Below are 19,704 nucleotides of genomic sequence, written 5' to 3' on the forward strand. Positions count from 1 at the left end.
TGTGGAAGAAATTTAGGTAGGTTTTACGTCTCCCCAAAGGTTATTTTTAAATCGAGTAAGCAAAGTTCAAAACAGAAACACAGCATTCGACCTTATTTTTTCAATGTTGAAGTATGAATTCTGTCTCATTAAATCCGTTTACTTGAGGCACCATAGAAATAATGATATTAACATTTTTATTTTGTATTTTATAATTGTTTACCAATAGTTTGATGTTTCTTGTATTAAAATTAATGGCAAAATGAGTTCTCTGCAAATGTTTTAGATAGTGGCTATCACTTTGAAATTTGTCTCTACTTGAGCTTCAGGAGATACCATAAGTTATACAAAATTTATAAAAAACGGCATGGTAAAAGTTGTTTAAAAATTGCAAATAAGAGCAAAACACGGTTACCTTTCAGAATATACCAAGCAAAGGCCATTTTGTAAACATTACTATTAGTGATCTAATGCCTTAAAGGTTTGGTCAGTAGAAAGTTAACAAATCCATGACTCCGGAGTTGACAAACTTGTGCTATTCATGGGCAAGGAAATGTTTTCTCAGTGATGATTTAACAGACAACAGTATGGCTGAAGTCATTTCTCACTTCATTGAAAAAAGATGGTATGTTTTCCATCACTGATTCACATAGGGATATTGTCAGTTCTAGTACAGAAATCTTGGAACACTGCTTATTGTTAACTGACTGATACATTTGAAATACTGTAGAAATATCAGAATATGAAATTACGATAGAAAAAATTGACTCCCACTTTTACCAGGTTATATATTCACAGGCTGGTTTTCTTGCGTATCCATTTAGGAGACAGATACTTGACAGACTAATGTTGTGGTGAAAATGTTGCCATTATTAGCCCATCTGATTTTTGGAAAAAAAAAGATGAGTTATTGTCATCAGCATCTGCGTCAGCATTGCCTGGTTAAGTTTTATGTTTAGGTCAGCTTTTCTCCTAAACTATCAAAGCTATTGCTTTAAAACTTGCAACACTTGTTCACCATCATTAGCTGACTCTGTACAACAAGAAACATAACTCCATCCTGCTTTTTGCTAGAATTATGGCCTTTTAGAAAATATCAGATTTCTTGGTTAAGTTTTATGTTTAGGTCAACTTTTCTCCTAAACTATTAAAGCTATTGCTTTGAAACTTGCAACACTTGTTCACCATCAAAAGCTGACTCTGTACAGCAAGAAACATAACTCCATCCTGCTTTTTGCAAAAAGTTTGGCCCCTTTTGGACTTAGAAAATATCAGATTTCTTGGTTAAGTTTTGTGTTTAGGTCAACTTTTCTCCTTTACAGTCAAAGCTATTGCTTTAAAACTTGGAGCAGGTATTCGCCATTAAAAGCTGACACTGCACAGCAAGTACCACATTAAAAGCTGACACTGCACAGCAAGTACCATAACTCTGCATTGCTTTTTGCAAGAGAAATCATGGGTAGGTCAATATTTCTATTTTACAGAGACAAAAAAAATCAGATGAGCGTCTGCACCCGCAAGGTGGAGCTCTTGTTTTTTGAGTTTAAAGTAACTTACCAATGCAAACATGCTCTGCAGAAATTGTTTGATGCAGCTCTCTGTAAATACTGTGAAAAACTTTAATTTCGTTAGCATAACACTTTTTGCTTTCAAACAAAACAGTAATATCATGTTGGCATGAATTAGGGGATTCGACGTGTTATGGCAGAAGTTCAGTTATTCCCCCAAAGTTTCGGATACAAAATGTACAAGAAAAACAGATGAGTGCTTCTATAGGTTAAGCTCTCATATAGACTTGACTGTATTGTTAGTTAAGCTGTCTTATAGATGAGCTCTGAAAAAGTTTAAGCTATGATGACTAGTGCTCCAAATATTGAATAGCACTCTAATAGGTTAAAACTCATATACTACGTAAAACTTTTGTATCTGCTAGTGCTCCAAGAGGTTATAAGGTCTTGTATAGACGAGCACTTCTAGCACTTTAATTGGTAAAGCTTTTGTAAAGTTGTTGAGGTCTCAGAGTTAGGTGCAATTAAATAGAATATTGTGTACTCTATATAAAATCATCAGCAATTCTATCATGCATTCACTTACTTGCAGTAGTGTTTTGTTTAATTCTGCCAGTCATTGCAGGCTTTAAATGACTTTATGTACTTGTACAAATAGTACAGTAGTGCTTTTAATCCAGAACTAGTATTTATGAGGTGTAGCAAAGTTTAAAGCTATTAATTTATCCCTACCACAGCTCCATCTTAATTAGATTAAACAGTAGCTCTGCACTTTTGAATTTTTATTAGATTTTTTTGTTAAGGCTACCAACATGAGGTCCACATGGTAGATGGGGAAACCCAATGTTTAGCCTCTAGAAATGAAGTTGTTACTTATTTATTTACTTACTTACATGGCTTCCCCTTGGATAAACTTCTATTATTTTCTATGTGAAATTAAGCCTGTTACATTTTGCAGTATTTTTGTCTCTTTGCATTTGACTCCTTTTTGACTCCGACACAGCATTTAGTAGTTTGTTTTTATTAGCTCACTTGAGCTGAAGGTAAGTTATTGTGATCATCCAATGTCTGTCTTTCAGTACTTCTTGTGTCCTCATCATCAATTTTTGAGTCGGCTAAACGCTGTCAAGCGTTTGACGAGTCCTTGCTATCGCACGATTTCTCATTCTTAAATGGCCTCACAACAGAGCGAAGTGATATAGTTCCATTGGATTGTCTCTAATTTCAAAGAGTTCATTGATCGAATGAAGTTCATTTATGTCAATCCTATTTGCTATGACCAATATACGATGTAATCTGTCATATTTATGACTTGTAATTGTGCAATACTCGAATAAAGCCACGTATTTTCTTCCGCGGTAACTCATTAAGCATAAACACGCATAACGATTCTGCGGGATTTGGTAATACATTTGCGCATATGATTATGGTGACGAATTTTATGCCCTTTTGTCACAAAATAGCAAATATGATGTTCACAAATTCAAATAAAAACTGCATATTAACTTATTAGCCAAATTATCCATTTGTTACCCTGTCCGTTTCAACAAATAATCTTTAAAATCATTGCGCAAATAACAAATTTATTGTGCTGTGCATTTATGAATTGCGCAGACTTACAAAGCTTGCGTAACATCCAGCGAAAGACAAAATATAGTTCCAGAACATACTGCTAGTATTTTATTGAGTGGGTACCTCTGAAAGCATTGGAATGTCTCTTATCAAAGTGAGTGAGTTGGGTTTTACGGCGAATCGACACAAAATGGTCATAAAGAGTTTACCACATCGATGAAATTAAATTATGACAGCTTCATTTTAAATGACCCAAATAAGATATGTGCAGTACGTTAATTTTTCCGCGAGACTTCGCGGATGAATCCTAACTACATTCTGGACACTTCTCGGCGAACACGCGTGACCTGTTTATAACAATGCTTCTACGACTGCGTGGGTTGAATTTTGTAGTCAGTAAACGGATAAATTATCGGAAGAAGAAGCTCTTACTGGTTTGTTTAGTTACTACTGATATTAAAAATGATATTAATTCTTATTTTTCGAGAAATAAACAAATCGGCGAAACATTAAATTGTATTTTCTTGTAGTTTTTGAAATCGAAAGTAGATCGTCTATGTTAGAGTGCTTTGACGAAACGAAACAATTTTTTTTATGAAATGATTTAAATAATTTCACCGTAAACTTCAATGTCAGATACTGCCAATTGCTGCTAAACTGTCTTCATATCATCACAATTTGTAAAACATATTGTTGAAAGTTCTGGAGATTTTGGCAGTATAAAGGAAAGTGTAATCATATCCGGATATAACATTTTGGGTAAATATCGAGCTGTGTTATGAAATTTAAACATTAAAGTAACAGACATGATAGATATTATTGTAACAGAAATGATTCTAGAATTTATTTTTATAATACATACATAGAATCAATATCAGACTTATATTCTAGTGCTGAGGCATGACCTGAAAGTAAAAATATGAAGTGACAGTCATTCATACTTTGAATATTGTAATACTAAAAGAATCTAGGTAATATTTAGAAATTGAAACATAAAATTTTCAGTTAGAAATCGCACCAAAGGCTGTATCAAGGGTCTACATTTTCAAAATTTCCTTGTGGTGATACCCCAAACCCTACTTGCAGGAGGGGTATCCTCCCACACCCTCCCCCATATTGCCACTTTACAGTTTGATACATTTGCCCTTTTACCACCTGCCACAATGCCCATTTCAAAATCTGACTGCAGTTCAAAGCGGGAAGGAACACCCTCCCCACACCCACCCTGCTACCGACCACGTAAATCGCTCAAACATTTTTTCAGCCCAGTCTGGGCCTGTCTGTCTACATGAATCAAAACAGATAATTGAAAGTACATAGACTTGGGGACTACTGACATGCTATAATGGTTTTGAAGGGGTTAACAGGTCTGAAATAGAATAAATGATGGTTTTAACTAAAAAAGAACAGCATTTATTAATACTGGTTATCTTTTCCGAAATTGGTAGCTAGTCCGAGTAACTTCTCTTAGTTTCGAATGCGCAATTTTCCTGTCAGTGTAAACATTCATGACACTATATATTGACACTCAGCAACATTTACATATCTTTAAACGCAAAAGTAAGTATACTTTAAATTCACATCCCTTATAATATGATTGAACAATACCTAGCGTGTGACACGGTTATTGCCAGGCCCCTTATCTGTAAAATATCTGAACAGTTCTTTCGTCCATCCGTTATAAATTGTATGTGGCAATCCGCGCTATAAAATTTCAATATATAAATTTTCATATTCAAATTTTATCATGTGCGAATATATACCAGCCGATAATTGCCTGTTTTGGTAATGCCGGAGGCAAATGTTTACTGGAAAAATATTTATAGTCATGGGCAGTATCTTAGTGTCACCTGTCAAATTGTAGTTTGTACTTTCAACATTTTTATTTTTGCGAACCACTCTTCAATTTTAGAGAAATATATTGGGTTTAAATACTTGTATAATGTCAATCAAAGTTTTACTAGGCATCGATTGAATGTCCATTTCATCTATTGTAATAAAATCTCTGTTCCGTTGGGGAAAAAATCTAAAACCAAACTGAAACTGGTAGACTATACTACCAGTACATCAATCATTAGCCGACTCTCAGGCCCTTCAGGCCTTTGATTACTGTTTCCAGAATGCACAATTCTGGCCCAGTCTTAGAACGTTCACCTCGGTAAAGTCTTTGATAATTCTAAAATGGGTCCTCTGGGGTAAAGAAGTAGGTCACTAATTTAAATAGTAACAAAAAACTTTGTCAACGCTCTAGAGGCTGCATTTTCTGCATGATCTTTATTAAACCTGGTCAGAATGCTGTAAGTTAATTCTGAGACTTAGTTACTGAACAACTTTGATAAGATTTTACAACTTTCTTATTACAGTACTCTAATTTTGGATTACCATAAGTCTAGAGTAGATACTTTAATGGATTACCACTGATACTTTGGTTCTGTATACTGTTTAAGCATCACTGGGACCCATTTTACTGTTGAAATGTTGATCCTGTGTGCTCTTACTAAAAAATAGCACCCATTTTACTGCTGAAGATTTGGCTCTACATATTGTTTATATCTCTCCCATTTTCCTAGTTTAAAGTACAAACTTGAAATTAAGAGAAGTTGACAGGCAATGTAGTGAAGTCTTTGTAAAATTGATTACTGAGGTAACCTTTGATGAGCAAAACTGCATATACTGTAACTGAAGTGTGTTGTCCCTTTGATATTTCTAGACTGTGTTGTCCCTTTGATATCTAGGCTGGTCCTGTGATATCTCTAGACTGTGTTGTCCCTTTGATATCTCTAGGCTGTGTTGTCCCCTTGATATCTAGGCTGGTCCTGTGATATCTCTAGGCTGTGTTGTCCCTTTGATATCTCTAGGCTGTGTTGTCCCCTTGATATCTCTAGGCTGTGTTGTCCTGTGATATCTCTAGGCTGTGTTGTCCCTAAATATCTCTAGGCTGTTTTGTTCTTTGAAATCTCTAGGCTGTGTTGTCCTTTGATATCTCTAGGCTGTGTTGGATCTCTTAGAATGAGAGTGAATGTTGCTTACATGCCAGTATCTAATGGTGTTGTTTCCTTGCATTGCAGGCAATACAAGAACAGATGAGACTGCATGGCCAGGAACCGGTGTCTTTTCAAGATGTCAAAGATGAGATATTTGATATGGTCAAACCTTCTGATCCACTAAGAATTACTCTGGATGATTTAGTCAATTGGTGAGTCTTGTATAGCTGTTATAATCACAGTGATAACGTATCAAAGTGGGTAAGATTTGTTCAGCAATCACAGTATTGAGCTAGGTCTAGGTTAGTGGGTAGTCTTCAACAGTAATATTTAGATCCGATTGTTGTTCTTCAGCTTAATGCATTTAGTAAGTATTACTGAATACAAGTGGTCTGAATACTGGTGTACAACATAGGCCATTTGATTTTGCTAAGTATTTTAGTACAGATAATCAGAGTACATGTTTAGTGTAATACAGTTGGAAGGATTTACCTAAACACAATGGAGTTGACAAGTATTTTTCAGTAGGACTGACCTAAACACTAATGAATAAGATGTGCACATTGTGATACAGTTGGTAAGCTTAATTCGTTAGGACTGACCTGAAAACTGGTGCACATTGGGATACATTTGGTAAGCTTAATTCATTAGGACTGACCTGAAAACTAGTGCACATTGGTATACATTTGGTAAGCTTAATTCATTAGGACTGACCTGAATACTGGTGCACATTGTGATACATTTGGTAAGCTTAATTCATTAGGACTGACCTGAAAACTGGTGCACATTGTGATACAGTCTGTAAGCTTAATTCATTAGGACTGACCTGAAAACTGGTGCACATTGTGATACATTTGGTAAGCTTAATTCATTAGGACTGACCTGAGTACTGGTGCACATTGTGATACATTTGGTAAGCTTAATTCATTAGGACTGACCTGAAAACTGGTGCTCTCTGTGATACAGTTGGCATATTAATTCATTAGGACTGACCTGAAAACTGATGCACATTGTGATACATTTGGTAAGCTAAATTCATTAGGACTAGTACTGACCTGAATATGGGTGCACACTGTGATATATTTGGTAAGCTTAATTCATTAGGACTGACCTGAAAACTGGTGCACATTGTGATACAGTCTGGCTGTGTAGACAAAGCGATATTGCATGGTGCTGTGGTTTGTTAAGAGAGTGCCAATGGCCCAGCACCTCTGTCTTCAACTCTCTAGGTTTCTTTCGGGGTTACCTCACCCTTAGTTCCGAGTTAAAACCCTATCCTGGGAACACAGGAGCTAATTGTGCCATAGCTAGGGGTCTGTTCATAGGCATCAGGGCGTGTCCACACACCGGTGGGCCTGGCATGCCACATGTCTGGGGGCAGACCTCCTCCGAGTCCCCTGCAGTTCTGCCTGAGGCCGCAAGGTGTTCAGTTACCTTATGGCACCAACTCAGAGGCACTGCAAAAGGGCTTGTCTGCAGAGAGGCTATGTACTAGCAGGGAAGACTTACGCACTCGGCTCCTTTTTCACCAGAAGGCTAGCCAGCGGTGGAGGCTGAAAGCAGGTGACAAGCACACAACACACAGCACACCACACTTGACGCATCAGCAGACCAATTGCCACACTGATACAGTCTGTAAGCTTAATTCATTAGGACTGACCTGAAAACTGGTGCACATTGTGATACAGTTGGTAAGCTTAATTCATTAGGACTGACCTGAAAACTGGTGCACATTGTGATACATTTGGTAAGCTTAATTTATTAGGACTGACCTGAAAACTGGTGCACATTGTGATACAGTCTGTAAGCTTAATTCATTAGGACTGACCTGAAAACTGGTGCACATTGTGATACAGTTGGTAAGCTTAATTCATTAGGACTGACCTGAATACTGGTGCACATTGTGATACATTTGGTAAGCTTAATTCATTAGGACTGACCTGAATACTGGTTTACATTGTGATACAGTTGGTAAGCTTAATTCATTAGGACTGACCTGAAAACTGGTGCACATTGTGATACAGTCTGTAAGCTTAATTCATTAGGACTGACCTGAACACTGGTGCACATTGTGATACAGTTGGTAAGTTTTATTCATTAGGACTGACCGGAAAACTGGTGCACATTGTGATACAGTTGGTAAGTTTAATTCATTAGGACTGACCTGAATATTGGTGCACATTGTGATGCAGTTGGTAAGTTTAATACATTAGGACCGACCTGAATATTGGTGCACATTGTAATGCAGTTGGTAAGCTTAATACATTAGGACCGACCTGAATACTGGTGCACATTGTGATACAGTTGGTCAGCTTAATTCATTAGGACCGACCTGAAAACTGGTGCACATTGTGATACAGTTGGTAAGCTTAATTCATTAGGACTGACCTGAAAACTGGTGCATATTGTGATACAGTTGGTAAGCTTGATTCATTAGGACTGACCTGAATATGGGTGCATGTTGTGATACAGTTGGTAAGCTTAATTCATTAGGACTGACCTGAATACTGGAGTACATTGTAATACAATTGGTAAGCTTAATACATTAGGACCGACCTAAATACTGGTGCACATTGTAATGCAGTTGGTAAGCTTAATTCATTAGGACCGACCTGAATACTGGTGCACATTGTGATACAGTTGGTAAGCTTAATTCATTAGGACCGACCTGAAAACTGGTGCACATTGTGATACAGTTGGTAAGCTTAATTCATTAGGACTGACCTGAAAACTGGTGCATATGTTATAATGAATACTTGATGTAACATATTGTAAATAAAAAGAAGTGCAAGTCTTGCAGTGATACACAGAGAGTGCTACAGAAATATTTTATAGTTTATTGCATACAAACAAGTTATAAATAAGGTTATGATCAGGATGATAACTACTTCAGAGCTAAAAAAGTAAATCCAAAACCCTGAAAATATAAATAAATGGGACAGTTGGTTTAAACTTACTGTATTAACATGTTTTTCATAGCATGAATACAATGCACAGTGAATAAGGATTTGACGACTTAAGATTGACCTAAATATGAAGGGCAACTTGTAACATTACCTACACTGTAATAAAATACAACTTATATAATTTTTGGCTTCTTTAATGATTAATAAATTGTAGGCAAATATAATTGTTTGAGAATATAACTTACAGGAGGTGTTCAGTTATATTAATGATTTGTTTAGTGAATGCTATATTTTTTTGTTAAACATTTCTGTGATTATTTCAGTGGAAAAGGTGACACAGTTGTCAGTATACTGATAGATCTGAATGACTTCTGGACATACGAGAACAGAGAATATCTAGTCCCAGAAACCACAGATGAAGGCGAAATATAATCAACTTGCATCATCATACATTGTTATGTCATGGCAGACATAGAAAGTTTGATAACATTTTAGAATTCAACACAAAAATACTGGAAAATGTTTTTTTTTTCCATATGGATTTAGTTACCTGCTTAAGGGACCGATCAGCATAAATGATATTTTTGTATCTTATGTTTGCTATTAATACATATGTCATATGCAATGTTCTCAGAAGGAAGTTTGTTCTAAAAGTTTGATTTTACTTTTTGTCATAAACTGAATGATTACAAAATTTGAATTGAAATAAATGACTTAGAATTTTACTGATAAAGTATGATGAAATTAATGATTGAGGTAAATATTTATGAAAAATACAGTATTCCATTTTAGAATTATAGTAAACACAACCTTTGACTTCATTTCCATGTAGAAGGTAGTATTTAGATATCATGATTAAACCTAGTCCTGTTATGTCACCATTTATATGCAAATAAGGGAAGGTCATGGTTGAAAGATACCTTTCTTTCGTAAATTTAGAAATTAGATATTTTTGCTAAAATTTGGAAAGAAAACTCAGATATTGCTGACCAGATCTTATTGTCTATTCATTACATTAACAAGCCTAAAATTTGAAGCAATTAAATAATGGACTTTGGAACACATGAATTTGGTTACAAGATCTTTTTACTGCAACATGTGATTACAGTTTTGCTGAAAATGAAGTTTGATAATGGCAAATGTTATATAATATGTCTATATCTATGGAAATGTTAACAATTTGTTGGACTCCTAAGATTATTATTATTAATGAGATCAAGTGATGTCCTTTATATTTTATGAAGATACAAATTACAGAGTTTGTTAAGATTGTAATTTGTATCATCATTAATGTAACAATGACATATGTATAACTTTATGCAATAACTATGGAAGATATTGTTTTGTGGCATCTTCAGTGAAGATTTATTTATAATATAATATTGTGTGTCTAACATATTTCTCGAGGTAATCCCAGTAAAAAAAATGATACAAAACATACATGTACATATAACATAATTCAAGGGGCTTCTGTTGCAGATTTGTTATGTTCACTGACTTGGATCAGCTACCCACTTACTATTGTGGATGTGAAACACAGCAGGTCATGAAGATTTTCCTATGAAGAAGTCATCACACTGCCTGTCAGAAGGAATGTGGTTGTACTCTAGTCTAGCACCCCAACAGTGCCTGCAATAATGCCTGAAGAAACACCAAGGGTCTTCAGCTGTAAAGTTGTATGTTCTCTTAGCTTAGTAGGGAGAGCACTGATCAGCTGAATACAGGGTCATGAGTTTGATCCTCAGACAAGGAATATGTTCTTCGTGACAGTTGATAAAAGACACTGTGCATGAAATTTGTCCCCCACCTCGGATTCATGTGAGAAGGTTGGAAGGCACTTGCAGAGAACAGGCAAGTACTGGTACAGAATCTAGGAAAACTGATTAGGTTAACTGCCCACCATTACATTATGGCGCTAACCCCAAAGCAAACAGATATCAACTGAAAGATCACCATATGTACTGGCGTTACTGATATGTTAGACACACAATTCTGATAAACATCATGAAAGCATTTTATCATTAAAATATACCATGGACAGTCTATGTTGTAAAATGCAAAATTTACCAATACAGAAATGATCTCTATAAAGTATAAAATTCCAAAATGAAAATTCACTTGATGAAAGGTTGTAAAAAACATGAGCTTAAGAAGTGTTCAGTAACTTTGAAAGTATGAATATCTCTAAAAGTCTTATTTTGGAATAAAAAGTTGAGTAAGAATATGATAACAAAGGTAAAGCAATTCTCTCCTGTTCTACTGACAATAGTCCATCACTTCAACTGGAATTCAGATTGGTGACCTTTTACACTGATTCTGATAATAATAATCCGACAGCGAATATGCAGTATGACAATAATGACCAAACTGTTAAAAGCGGGGAGCTCAAAATTTTCATTTGTAAGATTTTTGTTTTGATTAACTCTTCACAGCGCATTTAGTCATTAAATTTCACTTTTTTGTGTAAATTGTGGTGTGTTTTAACCAGAAATTGTTTAAATGTTTTATTTTTATGTAGTAGATGACAGTAATGGTGTCATACTTGATGTGAAAGAAAATACTTCTTCTTTAAGTTAAATGATATTTTATACAAATTCCTAATTTTTTATCCAACTGAACAATAATTTAATATGTCTATTGTCTATAATGTGTGTGCATGATATTTACAGTCCAAATGCATCTCTTGTTATGAAAATATGTTAGGTTATTGCAATCCAGTGTCTAAAATCTGTTGACTCCAAAGGTGAAATATTCCAGAGGTCACAATGCTTTGCATGTTTATATATGTCAGGTTTAATATGAGATGCACACATTTTACTGGAAGTTGTCCATGTAGAGCATGCATTGTGACAATGATCTGATGTTAAATATTCCAACAGAAGCTGACTATTTTGTTTGTTTCAGAGATAAGTTACTTTAAAAAAGTATGTAAACAATATGAATGAAAAAAATAAAGTAACACTGTAAATACAAGATTTAAGCGGAAGTTTGAGAGATTTCCATGTGGGTATGAAATACACGATTGTTTCTTAAGAAGCCCACAGTCTCCATACTTTGTAAACACGCCTTTCAGTCTCTGCACACCTAAGTAAACATGCCCTTCAGTCTCCACACACTTCAAATGGCCTGTGTTTTTCATACCCTAATGGAAACCTCTTAAAATGCAATTCATTTCTTTACTGAATAATATTTGAGGGAGCGAAGTATTTTAATGTGATTAGGATAGAAGTATTAATTAACATTTTGTGTTTTAGTTGTAGATTATTTGATGCAATTCAAAGATTGTTTTCTTCTCTAACACTGCCTTTTATAAATCTGTTATGTATACATGTAAAAAAATAAGCATTTATTTTGTAAATAAACTATTTTTGAGGACAAGGATCAAGTGAGTTTTACTTGAATATGTTTCAGGACCATGTATCTAGTACTTACCAGACCAGAAATAATCATTATTAATAACCATAATCAATTGCACTTGTTCAACAGCATGTGAGCACAGAAAGCTCTGTTTACTCACATTAATACCCCTATGAAACTTACAAAATAAACATCAGTTTTATGCTAGTATGTAACAGAGAGATTCTCACACTCTTTTTGCTGTTGACAAACAAGGGGTAAACGTATTACAGCCCATGGACAGTCCAAAAGGAAATGATGTCATTGTAATCAAACAACGCTGACCTTCCCATGCATTTCATGGGCATTTAATGACGTTGATGGTAATATGTATTCATTTTTATTCAACCCTCACATCTGATTCATGTGGAGAAGTTGGCAGTTACTTGCGGAGAGCAGGTTAGTACTGGTACAGAGTCCAGAAACACCATTTAGGTTTACTTTCCACCATTACATAACTGAATTATTGTTGAAACAAGAGCACCGCAATGCGGAGCAACATACGCCGGAAGGATTTAACCTTTGACCCTTAAGTGTGACCTTGACCTTGTACCTAGCCACCCAGAACGTGCTCTGCACATCGTCTCGATGTGGTGAACATTTGTGTCAAGTTTCTTCGAAATCCTTCTTGGGGTTCAAGAGTTACAGAACGATGACCTTTCACCCCTACGTGTGACCTTGACCTTGAAGCGAGACATCCAGGTTATGCGCTCTGCACATCGTTTCGATGTGGTGAACACTTGTGCCAAGTTTCTTTAAAATCCTTCCAGCAGTTAAACAGTGACAGAACGGACACGAAACTCACTCATATGACTTGACCCCACGCCCCAAGTGTGACCTTGACCTTGAAGTAAGCCATACAGAACATGCGCTCTGTACGTCGTCTCGATGTGGTGAACATTTGTCATGTTTCTTTGAAATCCTTCAAGGGGGTCAAGAGTAAGAGCGGACACGAAACACACCTGAATATGACCTATGACCCCATAATGTGACACTGACCTTAAGTGAGCCATCCAGAACATGCGCTCTGCACGTTGTCCCGATGTGGTGAGCATTTCAATTTCAAGAGTGGACACGAAATTGCTTACAGACGGACACCTGGGCTGTAACATAATACGTCCCTTCGGGCGTAAAAAGACGCGAAACACAAAACAATCAAAATACATGTAGTAAATCTTAGCTTTTACACATTTTATATTAAAATGTGTGGGTGGATATTTTGCAGATGTTTTAACGGAAATTATAATTTCATACGCCCGTTTGAAAAAAACGGGATGTTTTATGTTTTCACCCTTTATGTGTGGAAGCTGTGGCGGACGACAAAATCGGCGTCTGCTCAATAGCTAGAGTATTTTGTATCAAAACTGAACCAAACTTACACAAAGTGTGTATCTCTATAAAATCTAAGTTCGATAACCAGCCAGTTTAGACTAGTATCTCCAGAGTTATGGCTCTTCAATTGGTCAAAAATGGTCCGCTCGATAACAAGGATGCGCGCATTATTATAAGTACACGTCTAAATAACAGTGACCATCCATATACACGCGCAAAAACATTATTCCGAAATTGTACTTACAAACACTAGGGATACCACAAAGTAAATAAGGGTTCAGGCGGGCTTAAAAAATTATAAAAATCAGCTTTTTCTTTAATCTTTTTAATACCGAGGTAGCATGAATCAAACTATATACATAAATATTTTTCTAGAACAGTAGAAATAAACATCATGTAGTACCATACTGACTTCCAGTTTTCCAGGTACTCCAATCATAAGACACTGTTCTATAAAAATCACGTGTGTACATACTTTAATTCAAAACCGTGAACAGTTAAACACAATTCACAACAACTATTAAACACTGGTGAACTACGTATTCGACAAATACTAACTTACATAAGTGAAACATCTAACTGAAAGAAGAATTCGTTTTTTTCTATTCGGTTTCAATCACTTGATATAAATTTTGAGAAAAGTTGAAATATGTTAACACAATAACGTGAAAATTAAAAAAAATCACAATGATAATTTTATAATTAATCTGACCGTTATGTTTCGTTCCAAAGAAATTGAAAATCATGAGATCCTTAGTATAGAGACAGTTTCTAAATAATAGATATTCATATTATGATGTAATTGAGAGAAAAAAAAACATCCAGTGCTTTTCTTTTTGTTTTGCTTTAGTCCTGATTTTTCGACTTTTTGTTTTTATTAAACTTTGTATTTCTCGATAAGGTCTTTAATATCATTCTGTATGTTGGTCGTTTCAAAATGTCTGCTGTAACGTTTGTACGGAACACCATCTGGACGGATCAAAAATTTCTCAAAGTTCCATGCAATATCCGTTCTTGTCACCGGTTCCCAAATAATGAAGTTTGTGTTCGACATAAACGATACTGCGTCGTCACTCGGTGCTGGGAGGGACTCGCGTAAAAACTGGAACAAAGGGTGCGAATCTTTACCATTTACTAAACATTTCTCCATAATAGGAAACTTTGGCTCGTACATGTTCCCTGGACGCACGTGTTTCAATGAATTGTAGATTTCTTCTCCATTTGCATTCTCCTAGAAAGTAAAAGGGTGAAGAATTAACAGTAATAATTGCACCGGGAACCAGCGATGCCATTTTAGTAATAAATTCCTATTAAACATAATACAGAGGAAAGAAAGATAAAATATAAGGGAAGCACAGAGCACCCAAAAAGCAGCCATACAGCCACGCATCGCAAAGTAGACCAACAAAGAAACTATAACGTAAAAATAATGTAGAAGGCTTGCTTCAAATATCAAAATCTATTTATTTTTTCTAAAACTTGAACGATATCGAAAACTATACAAGACGGCTATAATGTCCCTTATTCTCTCACCTCAATTCATGAACAAGAAACGCTTCATGAATACCTGGTACGTATGGTGGTACTCATGTTTTTCCATGATTTAACCAGTGACCTTGGTCCTAAAACAAGGCAACTAATTTTCGTCAGTGCCACAGACTTTATGAAGTCAAACATTTTTACTAGATTTCATTGTGAACAGGTCGAAAATGTGACCTTTAGTGTCTATATTTGACCTTGTGACTTAGTTTTTGACCCAGACGACCCGATCAATTTTATAATTGCCACAAAGAAAACCTCTCGAGCGCAAACATGTTTTTTTTTTCTCTGACTTGACATGTTTAAAATGCCAGGCTATATTTAATAAATTAAACATTCTGGCCTGGCTATATATAGGCCTAGATCATATAAAAATAAAACTTAAAAATTTGAGTTAACAATATTTTTTTCTATTACTTGACTTGCGAATAGTGGACTTGTGGACAGCTCAACCCGAATCTTCAATTGAGTATAGGTCACTTCTCAGCCAAGTGTGTGTGTGGGGGGGGGGGGGGGACACGGACTCCCTGTGCCCTGCCCTGGATCCGGGCCTGATTTGACTAGTGCTAAAATTTCAATTTCTGTTTTATACTGAATGGCTTCGTAATCACATTAGAAAAAAATATATTCCTTTGTTATATATGAATAAGTCATATCAAAATAAATCAAATGCATATAGCAGGAAAAAAATGCAATAAGTTTCGGACACTTTTGCGCACACAAAAACTGTAAATGTAGTTACGTGTCAAAATAAAGGATATGACTAAGATTTTACGTTAAAAAAAAACACCACTGACGTCCTTCATATCCATAATAAGTGTCCAAAAACATAGTTTTCAACTTGTAATCAAAACTAACAGAAAAGTAGCGGTTGCTGCTATTTATAAATGGACCTCGTTCCATAAATTTTATAATCAATTTCAAAAGCGCTACTATTTTAAAAACTTAGTAGGTACGACGCGCTGGTCGGAGGTCGTACTGTAAGTGAAGTCCAACATTATGAAAATAAAATTATAGACTGCTTGCATGTAGGCATTATACGAGTTGATCATGTAAAGAGATCTTTAAATAGACAATAATTTAATACTTAAACTTTTCTTTTAATCCTGAGCACTCAGGTGTAGTAATTCGAGTAAGGCCAGGGGCGTACCTGGGCATACGCCATACGCCTGTGCGTACAATTAAATTCGACACCGGGAAAATGAAAAAAACTTAACGTGTGAATAAATGCAATAAAATGTAAAGCCTAAAGGGAGTTAGGCGGCTATTTCAAGTTCTTCGTTTAACAATATCATCTGCATGAGGGTTTATCAAATTCGTTTTTGAAATAGATTTATTTGTTTCTGCAATTATCTTGTAAATGGTAAGGGTAGATTCCTTGCAAGCATAAGGCACGGCAAATACAGCCAGAGCCGAACATCGCCAAATAAGCCCGCCTTAAATAGAAACACAGACGCACACATGCATGCACGCACACAAACAGACTGCGATGACAAAAGGAACACTGTTGGCATCGCCCAGGAACGGGAAATGGTAACACCTTCGACATTTTAAAAAAGAAAGACAAAAAAAAAAACAATATTATTGAAAAAAGCTGGTCCTATTGGCAACATTTACTATGATACATTTTTCCCCAGGTGCTCCTCCTTGCATTATTTTATCATGGGCGGACACCCGGGTAGAACCAACGACATTCCGTAAGCCAGCTGGATGGTTTCTTTATATGAAGAATTCAACGCCCCGAGTCGAATGAGGCTCGAACCCACACCGTTGAGGTGCAAGTGATTCAAAGTTAGCGACCTTAACCACTCGGTCATAGATGCCCCAGGTAAAACATTTGTATTCAAGCATGCAAAAGGAAAACAAAAATACTTGAGTCATCTGTGGTCTCAAGAAAAAAAGCTTGCGCTTAATATAACATTTAACGTCAATATCGATGTGCAATTCAATATATCAATCTACATGCAGATCAGGATACCGAAATACAAAAGCAATTTACGCTGTTTGAATTTTCGTTTGCAAAAATTGATGAGGTTTATGTTTTCTTGAAAAAGTTTACTTTAATGTGAGAATATACTAGTCAATGATTATTTGATAAAACCTAACACATTCGCAATGTATGGGTAGACGCATTTATCAAAAACCTGTCAAAATCGGATGTAGAAGTCATGCATGAAACTAAAATTTAAACATTACGAAGATTTCAAAAACGGTAACAACAAAAATAGAATATCCTTACACAACCCAATCGAGACTCTCTCTCTCTCTCTAACTGTTGGCTCACAGTTATGCTGCTCGTCTATCTGGCGTACAGTTCAGAATCACCCGGGAACGCCACTGAATGCCACAATATTCGCCTGGATTGAGCGACATTTTCTTGACCTAAACACTGTCTCTCATTCCGATCGTGAGACTCAAATTAGCTTAATTTTAGAATGCGCAAATTTATTTCAAAGAAAGAAAATTAATTAATAAAAAATGCATCTGTAATGAAATTATTGTTTCATAGTTTTTCATCACTTAATCGAAAAACATTCCGTCTTTCAAACGAGAGACATTGTTAAGATCCAGAGAATGTCTCGCGATCCAGGTGAAGACTCCGGCCTGTTCAATTATATTTTTACTGCCCAAACCCAATTTCTGGTTGCCCAAATGTATGCCTATTAACACGTTGTTGTGATGAGACGCAGTACTATAGCAACAAAACTTGAGAAGGGCCATGGCCTACATCATTTTCTGTGAAGTATTTCTTGGGATCGCTCATATAGTTAATTTGCCCGAAGGGCAACTTGCCTGCCCTCAACTCCACTTATACTTACCCAAGGCAATAGGGCAATCCTTCACGTCAAGCCATATAGGACTATGGAATAAGTAACCTCTTAATCTATAGAGCATTAGATTTTAATCCAGGAAAATAGGATTTCAGCATAAATTTGAAATATCACTGACAACGTGACGGTTTATATTTGATCTTCAGAAGTTGACGTATCCACAATAGCCCGATTTTTTAGGCTACGCACCTGCATCACTGGGCATCAAGACCTAATATAACCATATGAATCGACCATAAAACCAAAACAGAGGAAAAATATGATTATTTTCAAACGTTTTCAAACATCTTTACTCTACTTTACATTGCATGGCAAGGTAAAACACGTGCACTCTGTGCTTCAGGTGCGTAGCGAATAATCAAATAATCCGACTGCACGAGTCTGGCATATGAACTGGTTAAAACAAGCCCAACAACAAAATGTTACTACATCTAGATAGAGATCTATATAAAGTAAATAATTCGTACCTGATGTCCAAACTGGTTACACGGGAAGCCCAGGATAACGAGTTTATCAGCGAATTTCGCGACCAACTCGTTCATCTGGGTGTAATCCCGTGTGGTCGTGCCTCAGAGAGATGCTACATTTTCCACTAGTACAACTTTTCCCTTGTACTGACTCAGTTCCAACGCCTGTCCTCTCAATGTTTTACAAGTTATCTCAAAAACGTTTTTAATCACCGTCCCGGCTGCCATTTTCTCTTCTTAGTACTTATATAACAACACACGTGGGTAACACTCAATAATATCGTATCGACCTTTGAATAATAACCTTCGTTTGACATGAGAACGACCTTTATCCAAGGGAGATTAATCCTACTTTTACGTGTTGTTATTATCGTCCGGTAGTTACTTACCTTGTATAGAAAGCCGGATGTGGTTAAACCGGTTATTTTACTAGGAAAAATGTCAAAACTATTTATTATTTCAACATAAAGTTGTTGTTTTTTTCCAATCCTTTGACAGTGGCGTACTTGGGCATATGCCTTTACGCCTGTGTGTACAATTAAAATTCGACACCGTGAAAATGAAAATATTTAAAATACTAAAAATACAACAAAATACATGTACTAAGGTTAGGTACCTAGCTATTTAAAGTTCTTGATTTGTACAATATCATCTTAATGAAATTATCAAATTCGTTTTTGAAATATCAAACTGACTTGTTGTTCTTTTTTTTTAAAAAAATAATCGTGCATATAGAAAAACATCAAAGGTAAGTGTAGATTTCCTGGAAGCATAGCATAGGAAACAACAAACACAGCCAGAGACAGATCGCTAAATAGGCCTGACGCATAGGAACACGCACGCATGCAGACTGACAGTGAGGACACAACGATCGGATAAAGGAACACATTAGGCACTGCCCAGGAAGGACCAGTAGCAACACATTTGAATGATACATCTTTGATATCTTTCTTATTTCTGAATCATATACTGCTTACAATCAGTTTTACAGATGAAAGCTGGTCTTACTGACAGTTTTTTTCTGTATATCATATTTGCAGTTTGCAGTTCTCCTGATCATCAATTTTTATCAGCGGAATTAATATTATTGTAACTGAACAAACCTCGAATAGTGATAACGGACATAACAAATGTTGCCGAAAATATTATATTCATTATTTCAAATATCGTTTTTTTTATTGAACTTGTAA

At 35.8% G+C, this 19,704-nt stretch overlaps 2 protein-coding genes across 4 annotated transcripts in view; one reads left to right on the forward strand and one right to left on the reverse strand.

Moving 5' to 3' along the window:
- LOC123543336 (serine/threonine-protein phosphatase 2A regulatory subunit B'' subunit gamma-like) overlaps nucleotides 1-12,330 on the forward strand; it is a 64,294-nt gene extending 51,964 nt beyond the window's left edge. For all 3 annotated transcript variants that reach the window (XM_053542697.1, XM_045329424.2, XM_045329439.2), the window contains 2 exons: nucleotides 6,128-6,255; nucleotides 9,273-12,330. In XM_053542697.1, coding sequence (XP_053398672.1) covers nucleotides 6,128-6,255; nucleotides 9,273-9,381 — 237 coding nt within the window. In that variant the 3' untranslated portion in view covers nucleotides 9,382-12,330. The remainder of the gene's footprint in view (nucleotides 1-6,127; nucleotides 6,256-9,272) is intronic.
- Nucleotides 12,331-13,986: 1,656 nt separating this feature from the next.
- On the reverse strand, nucleotides 13,987-18,821 carry LOC123543328 (glutathione peroxidase 2-like). Its single transcript, XM_045329405.2, has 2 exons — nucleotides 18,515-18,821; nucleotides 13,987-14,908 (listed from the first exon to the last, which is right to left on the reverse strand). The coding sequence occupies exons 1-2, from the start codon at nucleotides 18,740-18,742 to the stop codon at nucleotides 14,555-14,557; spliced, it is 582 nt and encodes a 193-aa protein (XP_045185340.2). The 5' UTR covers nucleotides 18,743-18,821; the 3' UTR covers nucleotides 13,987-14,554.
- Nucleotides 18,822-19,704: the final 883 nt, after the last annotated feature.

The sequence above is a fragment of the Mercenaria mercenaria genome, chromosome 1 (genome assembly GCF_021730395.1).
Source record: "Mercenaria mercenaria strain notata chromosome 1, MADL_Memer_1, whole genome shotgun sequence".
In the NCBI taxonomy this organism is placed as follows: domain Eukaryota; kingdom Metazoa; phylum Mollusca; class Bivalvia; order Venerida; family Veneridae; genus Mercenaria; species Mercenaria mercenaria.